The 13,432-nt window shown below is 36.1% G+C and overlaps 1 protein-coding gene across 4 annotated transcripts in view; it reads right to left on the reverse strand.

Annotated features, from left to right (window-relative positions):
• Positions 1-13,432, reverse strand: part of UNC13C (unc-13 homolog C) — a 136,546-nt gene that overhangs the window by 110,401 nt on the left and 12,713 nt on the right. For all 4 annotated transcript variants that reach the window (XM_027688299.1, XM_027688300.1, XM_027688302.1 and 1 more), the window contains exons 2-3: positions 2,705-2,727; positions 2,108-2,172 (exon numbers count right to left, since the gene is read on the reverse strand). In XM_027688299.1, coding sequence (XP_027544100.1) covers positions 2,108-2,172; positions 2,705-2,727 — 88 coding nt within the window. The remainder of the gene's footprint in view (positions 1-2,107; positions 2,173-2,704; positions 2,728-13,432) is intronic.

The raw sequence follows: 13,432 nt of genomic DNA on the forward strand, positions 1-13,432 counted from the left end.
TGGTGCTTTTTGCCATTTAACAGAGAGGTTGGATGACAAACCCCAGGAAAGCTGTCTTTGGTCTTTTCCTTTACTTTTTTTTGTCCTGGCTTTTCTCTCATTTCATGCAGCCAAGTGGAGAACATTGCAGAGACTGAAGTGTTGCAGTCCCTGCCATGGACGTGGGATGTGCTGGTGAGATGTGCATGTGAGGTGGGTTCACAGCTTTGCATTGTGACAGAGAGGGAAGAGCAAGGCAGAAAAGAGGCAACTGAGATATTTGTGTATAGATAGAGCACAGTATCAATGGTTGTAAAGGAAGGAATCTGCCCTCACTTCAAATAGTAACATGTTTTGGAGACCATAAGAGGAAAAAAGAATCATAGCTAAAACTGCAGTCAGTGAAAAGGCTGAGGGATGCTAGAATTCAGGATTAGTTTTTGTATGCAGGAGTAGACTGGGAAGTGTGATTAAAACAGAGCCACAGAAGTCTTTGAAATGACAGCATTCTTTGGCTGAATGAGAAGTGAAAATTGCATAACTGTTTTCAGGGAAGCCTAGTGAAACAGAGGCTTAAAAAAGATATTGCAGACAAAGGTGAGAGGCCCAGTCTACACTTTGTCAGCAGTAGAAGTAATGTTTAATCTAAAAACATGAGCTGGTATTGAGCTATTGTCAGTCATTTGAAGTCATCCCATGCAGTGGTTACAGGATGTCCTAACAAGGGGTTGACACAGCTTATTCAATATATGAATTTATTCACCTGTGACTGGAAGAGAGGGCATAAAAAGAGCACCTTCAGTCTGTGCAGTCATTGTCAGTAGCAAAAGTTGTCCTAGCACCTATGAGATTGTTCTGTGTGCAACCCACAAAAAATTAGAATTCTATACACTCTTGTACATTACTTTTTAAAGGCCTACATCTATTAGGAAATGGTATTTAAGTAACTGGTTATGGCAAAACAGTATGGTCACATACAGCTTCCTGTAGGCATAGATATCAATACCTGATTATCAGTACCCACGCTCTTGGAGTCTGCTTACAAAATGCTCTCCTAAATTCCACAATAACTAGATGTTAAACTGCTGCTTTTCTGGTTTAAGCTGAGCAAGTAATCCTGCCCAATGTCACATATGGCCTCACACTTCTACAGCAATTCTGAAGGTTCTGTGCGTTGGGAAAGGTGGAAACATAAGACTTCGAGGTGTGACAAACTGTATGGAAACTCCCTAAGCCACTGAAAAGCTGGAGAACGCTCTTAATTTTGTTAGAGGTCTAACAGTAAGTACAAATGTTACCTTAACTATACCTTCCACAGAAGCACGTGAATTACATTAAGCAAATAAATGCCATAATTGCCTTTTAGGGTAACCCCCACCCCAAAACATAGGAATCTAACCAGGAAAACTTCATAGTATCTAGCATCTGTTGTACAGCCTTTCAGATATAAAAACAAGAAGAGGAATGATTGATTTGATGTCATCACCTTGTCTTCGTAAAAAAGCCTATCTATAGCAAAAAGTGATTTCATAGTGCACCAGCAAAATGATAATATCCCTTTTAATTAGGTAGCTAATGCAACTGATAAATTTACCAATGACTTTTACTTCTTTTCCTTTCCAGACAATTCAAAATAGGAAGGAAAGATTTTCCTCAAAGGAAGGAATCCCTATAACTAGATGCAAGATAACTTCATCTGGAGGCAACAAAGCAAAATATTCTGGTTTCTGCCACATTCACACTCAGCCACTGGAAGATCTTTTTCCCTTGACCTTTTAGTTTTTAAGTACTAGACTGATATTATATTACTAGCATTATATTACTGCACATTTACTAGAATGAAGACAAAATTGTGTTACAGCTTCAAAGGGCATCTATTTTATATGAAAAAAAAAGGTAAAAACATCTGGCATCCAGTCAGCCTTGGCACCTGAATTGTTGTATTGATTTCACAAAAGAATAAGTAATTAAAAAAATTAAAAGGAGAAGACATGGTCAGTTTTGTTGTGTATCTTCCCTTTAAAATAATGCAATTTCTTAAATTAAGAAAATTTAGAAAAACACTACAATGTTATGAGACTACTTTGGAGATATAAATAACAACATTCAAAGTCATATTGGTACTCACCCAGTAAATGCCTGGACTGCATAAAGCTTGGAAGCATCCAAGGAACTTCCACTTACTAACCGAGCCTTTAATAGAGACCAACAAAAGTACAGTTACTTGGTTGCTTTTAGTAAGTTTTGGTCAGAATTTAACTGCATCAAACATATAAGACATATGAAGATGTTTAGCAGGGTCAGCTCCAGGCCAAAGCTAGAGTAACTATTCCTTTGGGGTACGTTTTGGTAGCATTCAGCATTTAGTGAAACACACTGGAAGAACCCATGGGAAGATAAGGTATTACTTCCCAAATACTGTTGTCCTTTAAGTCCTATAGTGAATGCAGTGTAGGTGATAATTAGAGGGAAATATGAGATATCATGTTTGACAGTAGCAGACCCCTGTGTTGGCAGTTATGATAAGCACAACAGTGAGGGTTATCCTGTTTATAAATGCAACACATTTGCAATACACTCAAAGGAGAACAAAAGAGTGGAAAGCTGGGAAAAAAAAACCATGCAGATTTCACAACTAAAATGAAGGAACAAAAACAGGTCAAAGAAGTCACAAACAAACATCAACAAAATACATGATCCCTATAGCAAATAGGTGATTTTAAACCTTTTCATCCACAGAACCGCTATCTGAAAGAGAATTGGGAAGAAGGGGAATATAGGTTAGACAAAACAGTCTCTGAGAAAATATCTTATGCCATAAAAATCTATCACTGTTTTAATCTGGATTCTGTAGACCACAATCCAAGTAACACCTGTGCTTATAATTGTGGCAAGATCACTTTCACTACATTTTAAACAAGCAAAATAATGTTCTCAGCAGATAAGAACTCCTACCACTTATGAAGGACTGTGTGTATTGTATATAATCTACATACCAGATCCCATCTCCACATGATTTTTAATTACATTTTTTAAAATATATTTTTAATATTAATGAATATATATTTAATATACTTGCAGTGTTCAAAAAAATAACGCTCTATTTTCAAGGAAAAGGAAAGTGTTTCTACCAAGGATAGAAACACACCACAGCCCCTGCTCCAACTCCTGAAATGCAATTATTCTATCACAGCTATTCATATAATGCAATTATTCTATCACAGCTATTCATAGAATGATAGAAATTGTCCCCAAATGCCAACAGAAGAACTACATTTGTGAAAGTATATGACATATTATTCTATATTGCCTAATGCAAAACCATGATGTATTCACATTTACTATCAGACAGAAAATATTTGCTGATAGGAATATCAACCCTTATTTTATTCACTTTCACGCTTTATAGTACAGTACATACATGAAACTGTGTTGTTTTAATTGTCACCTTACTGATCTTTCCACTTTTTTCCCCAAAGGGAGGACACATTCTATGAACCCTTTAAATAGTTCGGGTATTTTTGAGATGTTTGGAGATATCTCAGGTTATATACACTACAAAATAATAATTTACACCTTAAATGTGTGCCACATTTCATTTTTAAATCAGTTTATCTACAAGAAAATATCACATTCAAATGCATATATAAAAAATATGCTGGCAAATGTAAAGCTGAATACAGTACAGTAGTGACAATCCAGGGAACTAAAAGGCTCTATTATGCCACTAATTTAAAGGCTAATTATGTGATCAAAGCAAAGCACATGCACAAGAATGGGCAGAATAGAAACTGGAGACAAACTGTTCAAAACATGTTTTACAGGTCGAATTATATCTGATTTTGTATTATTAAAAAAGTTTAAAGAGGATTGAGCTGCTAGGTATTAGCAATGTCACAACACCAAATTGGAATCCACAGAAAATCCAGCTATGCAACAGTCTCTTCTCCTTTGCGAGACCACAAAATTTGCCATTTTCCTGTGTTTGAATACAGATCTTAGCTTTCCTTCACTGCTGTTGTGAAAAATCCTTTTAGAAAGAGCATGCCTAAAAGAAGGAACAATAGCTACTTGACCTAAGGCAAAATTATGCACTGAGTTTTACATAATATTAAATTAAAACTCTTACTAATAGTAAACTCCACAATTTAGTGAAAGTACAGTAAGCACATCTCTGTGCACCAAGTATATCTGCTTGATATGCTGTGAATTGATAATTTTCATAGTTCATCTCCTGAATATAAATGGACATGATATCAATTTCTATTTTCATGTTTTAGAAAAGTCCATTAAGGTATCTTGCTGCTGGGATGAGAACTATTCTGATGTTTTCATTTCAAAACTTCCCTACCCCCTCTTCTGAAACGGTAGAATTTTCATTTAGCCTCAGAAATTAATTCTTGGCTAAATGAAACTATAGTGTTTCAGTTGTCAAATTATCCTCATTTGACTGAGCAGATTTATAAAAATGAGCTTACTCTTAAACTAGTTTTTAAAAAATTATTTATTTGTGAAATGTATTTGTCTGACAACATCAGATATGATTGGCTACTCTTTTTCCAGGAGCACATAAAGAAGATTTGGACAACCATATATATGGTCCAACTTTCCCACTATGAAATTATTATGGCATTTCATAAGCAGGGTGGGAGCAAAGCCAGGAGTAATGAGATGACTGGAGCTGGGCTGGCTGGAAACAGAAATATTCTTTTATGAGGGTTAAAGAAAATATGAGGAATAGTTAAAACCAGAATGTTGGAGCAGCATCTGCTCAAATGAGTGAGAGAAAAGGCAAGAGAGTAAATACCAACAGGACTCTAAGTAGGAGAGACTGGGACTGCATCAATTCTCACACTCGTGAAAAAGGAAGGGTCCAAAAGGTGAAGAGAAATGTGGGGGCTGAGGGAAGTTTTAAGCAAGAAACTCCTTGTAAGTTAAGAAGCCTCATCATAATCTGTTCATGCAACCTACACCTTCTTTCTAGAAGGTCTAATCAAAACATTGGTAATACTGCCACGTAAAGACACATAATAAATCTCATATCATGTGGAATGCAATTTTTAAATACTGTGAAGGTACTTTGCTACAAGATGTCTAAAGAATCACGTGAATTCTATGCTTAATTCACTTGTTAAGTTATTTTAAAAATTGTTGAGACTTGTCTTCCACGTTAAATAGAATCTTGTATTTAAGAGCATGAGAGATGGACATATGAAATTTTCCTCACTTCTCTTGGGTTTCAGCCAACTTTATCAAATTTCACTATGCTTCTTTTACTGGAACCTAATTGTGCCTCAATTTAGGAAGGAGAGTGACAATCAAAAATTAGGGAGAAAAAGTGGTTTTTAACTTGCTCTTCTTTGCAGTTGCTACATATAAAAAAAACAGACAAAGAAACAAAAAACCCCACCTACTAATGGTCTCTTTTCTGAATAGAAATTGCATAAAGCAGACAACTGACGCAAATTTCCCAAAAAGAAATCTTGAGAGCATCTCTTATTTCATAACAAATGACTGCGTCTTCGGAGACTAAATTAGTTTGAAAACTTCTTCATTGTTTACTGCTTCTTCTGAACTCACCATGAGTGAAATAATCTGAACTGTGCAAGTGCTCTCTGCCTGTACGAGATCACCAAATCAGGAAGTGTCCAGAGTCACCAAGCAATTCACTTTAGTAGTTGTTAGGCTGCCAGAATAGACAGGAACATTCCTTGATGCAGATAAGAAATGAACTGTGATTATGTAAGAGACCATTGAAGGTATTTTCAAATCAAGGATTCAAGGCTAGACATCTCAGATTATACTGCTGAATGACAATGATTTACTTAAAAGAGCTTATATTGGTATAACTCATTCCTGTTATACGTTCAAAAAACTAACCTAAAAAAGTTATGAGTGTACTAGGAGCAGTGTAAACAGTGGTTCTTTTAGTTAACCCTATGGGATACTTATTTTATTTCAGTTAGTTTGCTCCTTAGATTTTTAAGTGAAAATTCACTACATTATGAAATACCAGTAACTCCCTTCACGTTATGCCTCTATAGCATGTGCCATTTAAGATAACAAGAGAGTGTTTTACTAGGATTATAGGAAAAGTTCCAAGGAGTGATATTGCTCCTTAGTTGTTGCTATTTTATCTCTGTGCACTCCATATATACACACTTGTGTAGTGGAATGACACAGAGCAGGGTGGTCATCTGGCTGCATACTACTGAACATTATATTTACAAATGTCAAATATTGAAGGCAAAAGGAAAATGCTTCCTGACCTCCTTTTTTAAAGGCAATTAATTATATTTAATTAGGTAACGAAACATGAAATTAGTTAAAATTAGTCTTTAAATTTCCATTAATAAATTTCAGGTATTAAAAAGCTGTATAATATTCAGCATAGCCACTAAATCCTGACTTCTGTTGAAAACAGTTCACAAGTATCCACCAAGGTAAGTTCATCCCCAGATGGTGAGGACTGGGGAGGTGGAGTGAGAGAGGCTTATTTGGTATTCTTTCAGTACCCTCAAATAAGTCCCCAGGTTATTCTCTATCCCCATATCAGTTTAAACCAAGGCTAAGTAAATTTCCCAACAAGTGCTTATTAATGCTGCATAATTACTATTTGAACTTAGTCTGAAAACTAACAGATCTTAGAAAAGTTTAACTTTACTTGGTTCTCAACTGTTTTCAAATTAAATTATGGTCTAATTTATTCATTTTTAGTAGCAATGTTGCCATCTGTAATTCACCACACAACACAGGAATTCATCATACAAGATAACTAATTCCTGTACCCAAACTTCTGAGAAAAAAAATCTGTGAAAGATGCTGAAAAGACAGATTCTTCCAGTATGAAAGGTATATTAGCAATGAAGATGTAGAAGTGAACAGAGACCTTTGCTTTTGTAGCTTGTGATACCATCAGAAATACAACTGGACAATAAGCCTTATCCATCAGCAGAGATATTTATATCAAAGAGGTTTGAATGGTTCTGTCCTCCCTCCCCATCATAATGATCCTTCAAGGCTTGTGTCATTATTTCACTTTCACATTTTTCTGAGCAGCAGACCATTGTCCCAATACACTCCTCTTTCTTTAATGACTGCAAAAATTGAGTTCACCATCACCCCCTGCCACAGCGCAAGAACTGTAATAAGGTTCTAAAAATCTGAGCTGTTAGGAAAGGCCAGGATCAAAATGAATCAAACCCTTGATTTTCCACTCCTGGCAGTGTGCGTAATTGCACAACACCAAATTGGAAAAAGAATTAAAGTTCATCATTCTTTCAAAGTACCATTTCAATCTTTAGCTCTGCAAAGTGGCTGCGAGAATGTCAAACTGACTGATAATTACGTGATTCCTGGAAGCAAACCCCTCAGACAAAATACTTGCTGGAATTAGATAACAATACAGCTGTTCTGTGGAAACAGCATGTGCAAAGTCCTCGTCTTCAGAAGTACTTTGTAGTCTGAGCTGGGCAATTCTAATTAGCATGTATTGCTAAGGAAGGGAAATAATGGAGGAAAAACCACGTTCAAATAGAAGCAGCACGTTAAAGAAATAGATTGTCTGCCCGAAACAATGACACAAATTAAGCCATGCTAAAATAATAAATGCTGTACCCACAAGCTATTATTGCCACTACAGAGCAGGACATCACGCTGTGCAAGCCTAGAGGATGTTGTATTGCTGGAGCTTGTTCTAGGACGATACTGTATAACGCTTGAAAGAGAATATTAATGCTAGCACATCATGAGAGATGAGTGATGCTTGTCTGACAAAGAGAAGGTCAAACTTGAATAAAGCTTGGTTGACAGGAGAAATAGAAGAATTGCTGCTAGCACTTTACTAGCAGTGATGTAGAAAAATTACTAGAGGATACATTGAGAGCCAAACAGGAGGTCAGTTTGGTGAAGATGAAAACTGCATTTGTGTCTTCATTAATAAACTGGTCTGCAAATCTGAAACAAAAGGACATGCTTTAAGATCATCTCTGGCACTTAGATATTGAGTCCCATTAGACTTCAAATGGCTTTGTTTTCTATTGTTTTTCAAGAGCTACTAATTCTTCTACCAAATTCTGGAATTTACCTCTAAAAGAATAAATTATTGACTGTCAAGAGAACTGTTTGATTACAGAATGTTGTGGTCCCAAAAAACTACCATCCTCTTGAAGACCAGGCTTTCTTGTAAGTCTCTGGCTCGTCTAAGTGATGATAAGAAGCAAGAGACAGCGTGCATTTTAAGTAATCTCTTCTAATCCCAGGAAACATCAGTATGACAAGGCATACATTATCCATAAAGGACAAAGAAGCATATTTTACCTCCTTCAATACATATGATAACAGTACATGCAACCAAGCAACTAGTTATTTGCTATGAAAGCAAACAGATAATTGATTATTGCAAGTCTTTCCATATCACACAGCTAGAAATGCCATCAAATGTTTGACTTAGACAGCTGCATCACAGTCCTGCAAGCTGCAGTATTGCATTACTTCCAAAGAAATCCAAGCAAATAGCCCCTTGGTTTGACACCAAATGTGAGAGTGGTTCCTCACGACTCTTACAAATAAAGCATGTTCCTTGGTTCTTCTTACACTGAACATGAGGATTCCATGCAAGCTGGTTTGCAGTGACAGCACAGACAGAAGGGGCAGTAGGGCAGGAATGTTAAATTGTTGCCTGGGACAGAGGAGTGAGCTGCTGTCCACCTTGGGCCACAAAGAATATCCCTGCAAGAGCAAATAGTTTATAGTGCCATAAGAGCAGATCAGAAGGTCAAAGCAGTTGCTGATGGAGACCCAAGTCCTCACAGTACAAATGTTTTTGGAGTGTTTACTTCACATGAGTTCTATTTTTATGGCCCTGATGACTGAAAGCCCATTAGCAGCTGAGCACATCAGATGTGATCTTGAACAGCAACATCTGGCTTGGTTGCATCAGTAAAATATATAGACCCCACTCAAACATTCCAGTAGCCGAACCAAATGTGGTGAATTGGGAAGACTGAGAGATTTGTTTCAAAAGTGTAAATAAAATGCTAATAGTGGTAAACCCGTAAGTCATATAAATATAATACTGGTAAAGACCAAGGTTGATATTTACACCAAGGATCAGAATGCAGTGTCTAAGAAATGGGCACATACTTCACAGGGTAGGATATTCATAGCTGTTATTGGTATGAAATTGTCCTGTGGAGTTGTATCCGCTTCCTAGCTAATATTTAAGGAACTATCTAAAATAGTCTCAAATACTTCGAAAATTTTCTTCAGAAACCCCAAACTAGGAGGCTAAAAAATTTAGATAAACCAAACTAAGTTCAAGACTTACAGCAGTGGAAGAAAAAATGACTATGATCACACGCTGAATAAAAAGATGACATCAGCCAGTGTGCTTGCTGAGATTAGATAAAGGTATCAGATTTTCTTCTGTTGATAAGCAAACAGGTTTAACTGCCACAAGAGAAGGAAAATACTTGAAATACCACAATGCTAATATGATTAGCATTAAAACATAAAAAAATTATTGTTTGCCCCCTTGTCATCTTCTATGTTATAGGTAAAACCAGAATCAAATTACACGGTTTGTTTCAGCTCTGCTTGAAGGTAACAATAAGTTGGAATATTTATGCATAAACATGAAAGAGAGACACAGATGTCAAGAGCTATAGACTGGTACACAGGAATTCAAAGCACGAATCTTGGTTCTATTGGACTTTTTCTGCTTCATAGGACATATATAAATCCTGTTGAATTGCTCAATCCTTTTTAATAGTTAATAGAAAAAGGCGGCTCTTCTTGTCATCTGCTTTTATGTTTTGTTTTGGTTTTTTTTTTAAGAAAATTTCAACCTCTATGCCTTTTAAAGTTCCCAAAGAAAATTCCACTGTTTGTAGTGTCCTCCTTGCCTTAGGGATGCAGAGGAGCATCAGCTCCATCCTGTTTCTGCTAAATGAAACAGGAAGACCTACAGGATAGGATTAAAAACTGTTTTATAAATATTCTTCTCTCCTGGTTTATTTTGCATTCACTAATAATACATTCATCACATCTGTCTCTCCTTGTTCCATCTTGGTATATGTGCAGCTGAAGGACAAGGGTTCCTCTGGTGAGGCTGCAGTTGCACTGGTGATACCCAGAGCTGTGCACAGTTCAGGGGTCTGGGACAGCAGTGACAAATCACCTGCTGCTGTTTCAGTAGCAGCTCCAGAGAATCTGCTGATGTGTCAGTCAGCAGCTGGTTCTTTACTACTACTAATTTAGTGAAAACAGATTACAGTATTTTCTGTGTTTTCATATCCTCTGGTTAACTTTTATCTTTTTAGACACCATATTTTTTATCAAAACATTTTTATCAGCAACACAACTGTGAGACATGGGCTACCTGGAAAACCTTCTCTTTACACAGGTTTTAATAAAAAGATTAGTAGAATTTTTAGTGGACTGAGTAAGAGTTTTACACCAGTTAAGTGCAGAAGAAAATTCTTACAAAAATGGTACTTATTAAACAATACAAAAGTGCAGGTGTCTTTATGTATGCATTGATGTTTTTTGATAGAGTTAGTTACATGTAAATCAATCCTATCTTTATTTTCCAATTTACTAAAACTTCTGATCATACAAGCTACCTGAAGAATACTCTCCACTCATCAAGGAGTCAAACCTCATGGTTAACAAAGTTTCATGAGTTTCAACAATAATTCTGCATCAGCAGGAAGTGGAGAGGTTTTGGATATTTTCTCCTATTTAGAGTTCCAGGGAGCACAACTCTGTAGGTGCTCCACTGATCACCTGGAAAATGTGTATAAGGAATAAGTCTGGTACCTGTTCCATGAAAATAATCAGAATGTCCCTCTGGGAGCAAAACAGAGAATCTCTAATTTTCACACTTTGTTGTAACATTCTACTTCACCAATACACCAGAAGAAGATTTAAGCTTATTTATGAATTTGTGTTTTCCAAATCATTACACTTTTTAAATGCATATCTAGATATTTTTTCAGCCAGTTGCTTTAACGAGATTCCTTTTGTCCTGAAGCTGCATTGCAAAATGATGCAATATTATCTTTACTTCTAAAATACAACGATCTAAAGAAAATGGTTAAAGATTTTAGAAATAAAAATAGAAAATATTTTTTAATCTTGGTGATATAATATTGCCTTCATTTTTACAGCAAAACCAATATAAAAAAGACCTTGGACCTGACATTCACGGTCAGCTTTCCTCTTACTTCTAGCAAATTTAAGTTTGTTTAAGCACAAAAAGAGCAGGCAAATTGCGTGAATATTTATCAATTTACATGAATTTTAAAGTCAGAGACAATAGTGTTAAATGGTCTCTTGTTTTCAGAAGGAGTAGAGTAGCAGAGTTTCCTCTTTTATGAAGGAAACTAGCAGTTTTAGTTAATTATTCTTCCTAAAACCAGAAGTCATTCTCTAAACAGAAAATATTTGGGGTGGTCTGCTTTGCTTTTTTGTTTTGTTTTGGTGTTTTGCTTGTTTTTAATAAACAGCCAAAATACAGATTTCTGCTAAACCTTACTGATTAAGGATGTGGGGGGGGCACCAAAATAGGCTTCTTTACTCACAGTAAATCTTGTTTCCTCAGTATTACACATCTATTCAAATGTACAGCAAGGGTAACCTCTGCTTCCCCAGCCTGCTTACACAATACATCTGCTCCATTGTGACCATCTTCTGATGCCAACACAGAAGGGAATTTGCACTGATGAAAACTCCCTGTAATCTGCCTGTTTACATTATTTATATACGAAGAGAAGAGCAACAGATTAATCAACTTCGGTTGAAAAGTATTATGTCCCCAAATCCAGCTCTTTAGAGATGATACATTATGTGAATATATTATTCTTAAACATTGCAGATGAACTATATCGGCCACACTGAATATACAATCAGTCCTTATATTAATTAAGTAATTCATCACTCCTGGTGGGAAGAAAAACAAACGAACTGTAAAGAAATGAGATGTGGGAAAATAAAATCTTGTATCACTGAATACTGTGGTACCAATATTTTGAAACAGAACGGAAAACATTGAGGCTTGGTATTGCTGTTACCTTTTATTAACTCTAAGTGTTTTTCTCTGGGCTATTCTTTCCCAATGATGCAAAGACTAATTACAGGATGCTCATTCATTAACTTTTTTTCCCCCCATCAGACTAGGCCTGGGATTAGAAAGATGAGAAATGCCATTGGGCTCAGGGAAGGAAAAGCATCGCAAAGAGATCACATAAAAAGAAGTTTCCTCCATTACTTTGTACAGGATGATGCTAAACTTACAGAAAACTTAGTGTAGCCACAACTCTGCTTCAAGCCTTCCTGGGGGGGCTTCTGGTGAGTGTTTACAGTGAAGCAACCCTAAAGTGTATAAACTATGTCAACACTATATCAACTTGAAGCTGTGTTAGTTCAAGACAGCTTGTTTAAAATTAATTACATCTAAGCTTTCAATAGTGCCACAACACCATTATATGTTAAAGGATGAGTGTAAACTAAAGCTAATATTCAATTTTTTAACAACAAAATACTTGAAGAAATGAGCTGTAATGAGAACAGAAGGGTCTTATAGATTTCAAAGAATTACCACAAGACGACAAACTGTTCCTTTTGTTATAACAAAAGCAGGCATTAAAAAGGGGAAAAGATGACTGTTATCAGCAACTTCTTTTATACTGTCTTATGAACAAGACTGACTGGCAGTAGCTGTTACTACTGGTCAGTGAAGGAATAAGCAGCTCATTTTAGCACAATACATGCAAATATACTTGTCCTATCTTTATTAATTGCTGCAGTATCTTATACACTAAACCAGAATTCTATCATCTGTCTAGACATCCTTCCCTTCTCCAATCTGCACCAGCATCCTGAGAAGGAACTTTATTTTCAAGGAAAAAACCCCCACAAACCCAAACACAACTCGCAAGATTTTAATCAGTCGACAGAGTTACCTCAAGCAATTAAGAAATAAGATGGGATATACATCTACTTTCCATTTCTCTTTGTACAAACAGTAGTCCTTTCTTAAAGCCCACTTCCCAACACAGTCTATGTAGACCGAGTGTAGAAGAACTCTTTAATATATAACAGCAATTTAACTTGTAACAGGCCACCAACAAATATGGAATTTCCATGACCAAGGTAATCGTTTTATTTATCCTATTTCCACCTGAATGGCTATAAAATTACTGATTCGTTAACTAAACAATACCAGATAAATTGATTTTCATCTGGGCTCCAGCACTGTTCATTTCAAGTGTAAATTCAAGATTTATATTCACATAACAAAACCAGTACAATACTATTAACTATTAGTTACTGCCAGCTATCAGTTACCAGTACCTGTGTACCTATGCAACTGTATTAAAAACAAACATGATGGAGGTAAGACATAAAGGATACAAAAGTCTTGAGTACCACAAGACAAGATTAGATTAAC

Source organism: Neopelma chrysocephalum, unplaced genomic scaffold, assembly GCF_003984885.1.
Source record: "Neopelma chrysocephalum unplaced genomic scaffold, ASM398488v2 Primary Assembly neopelma1_75, whole genome shotgun sequence".
NCBI lineage: Eukaryota > Metazoa > Chordata > Aves > Passeriformes > Pipridae > Neopelma > Neopelma chrysocephalum.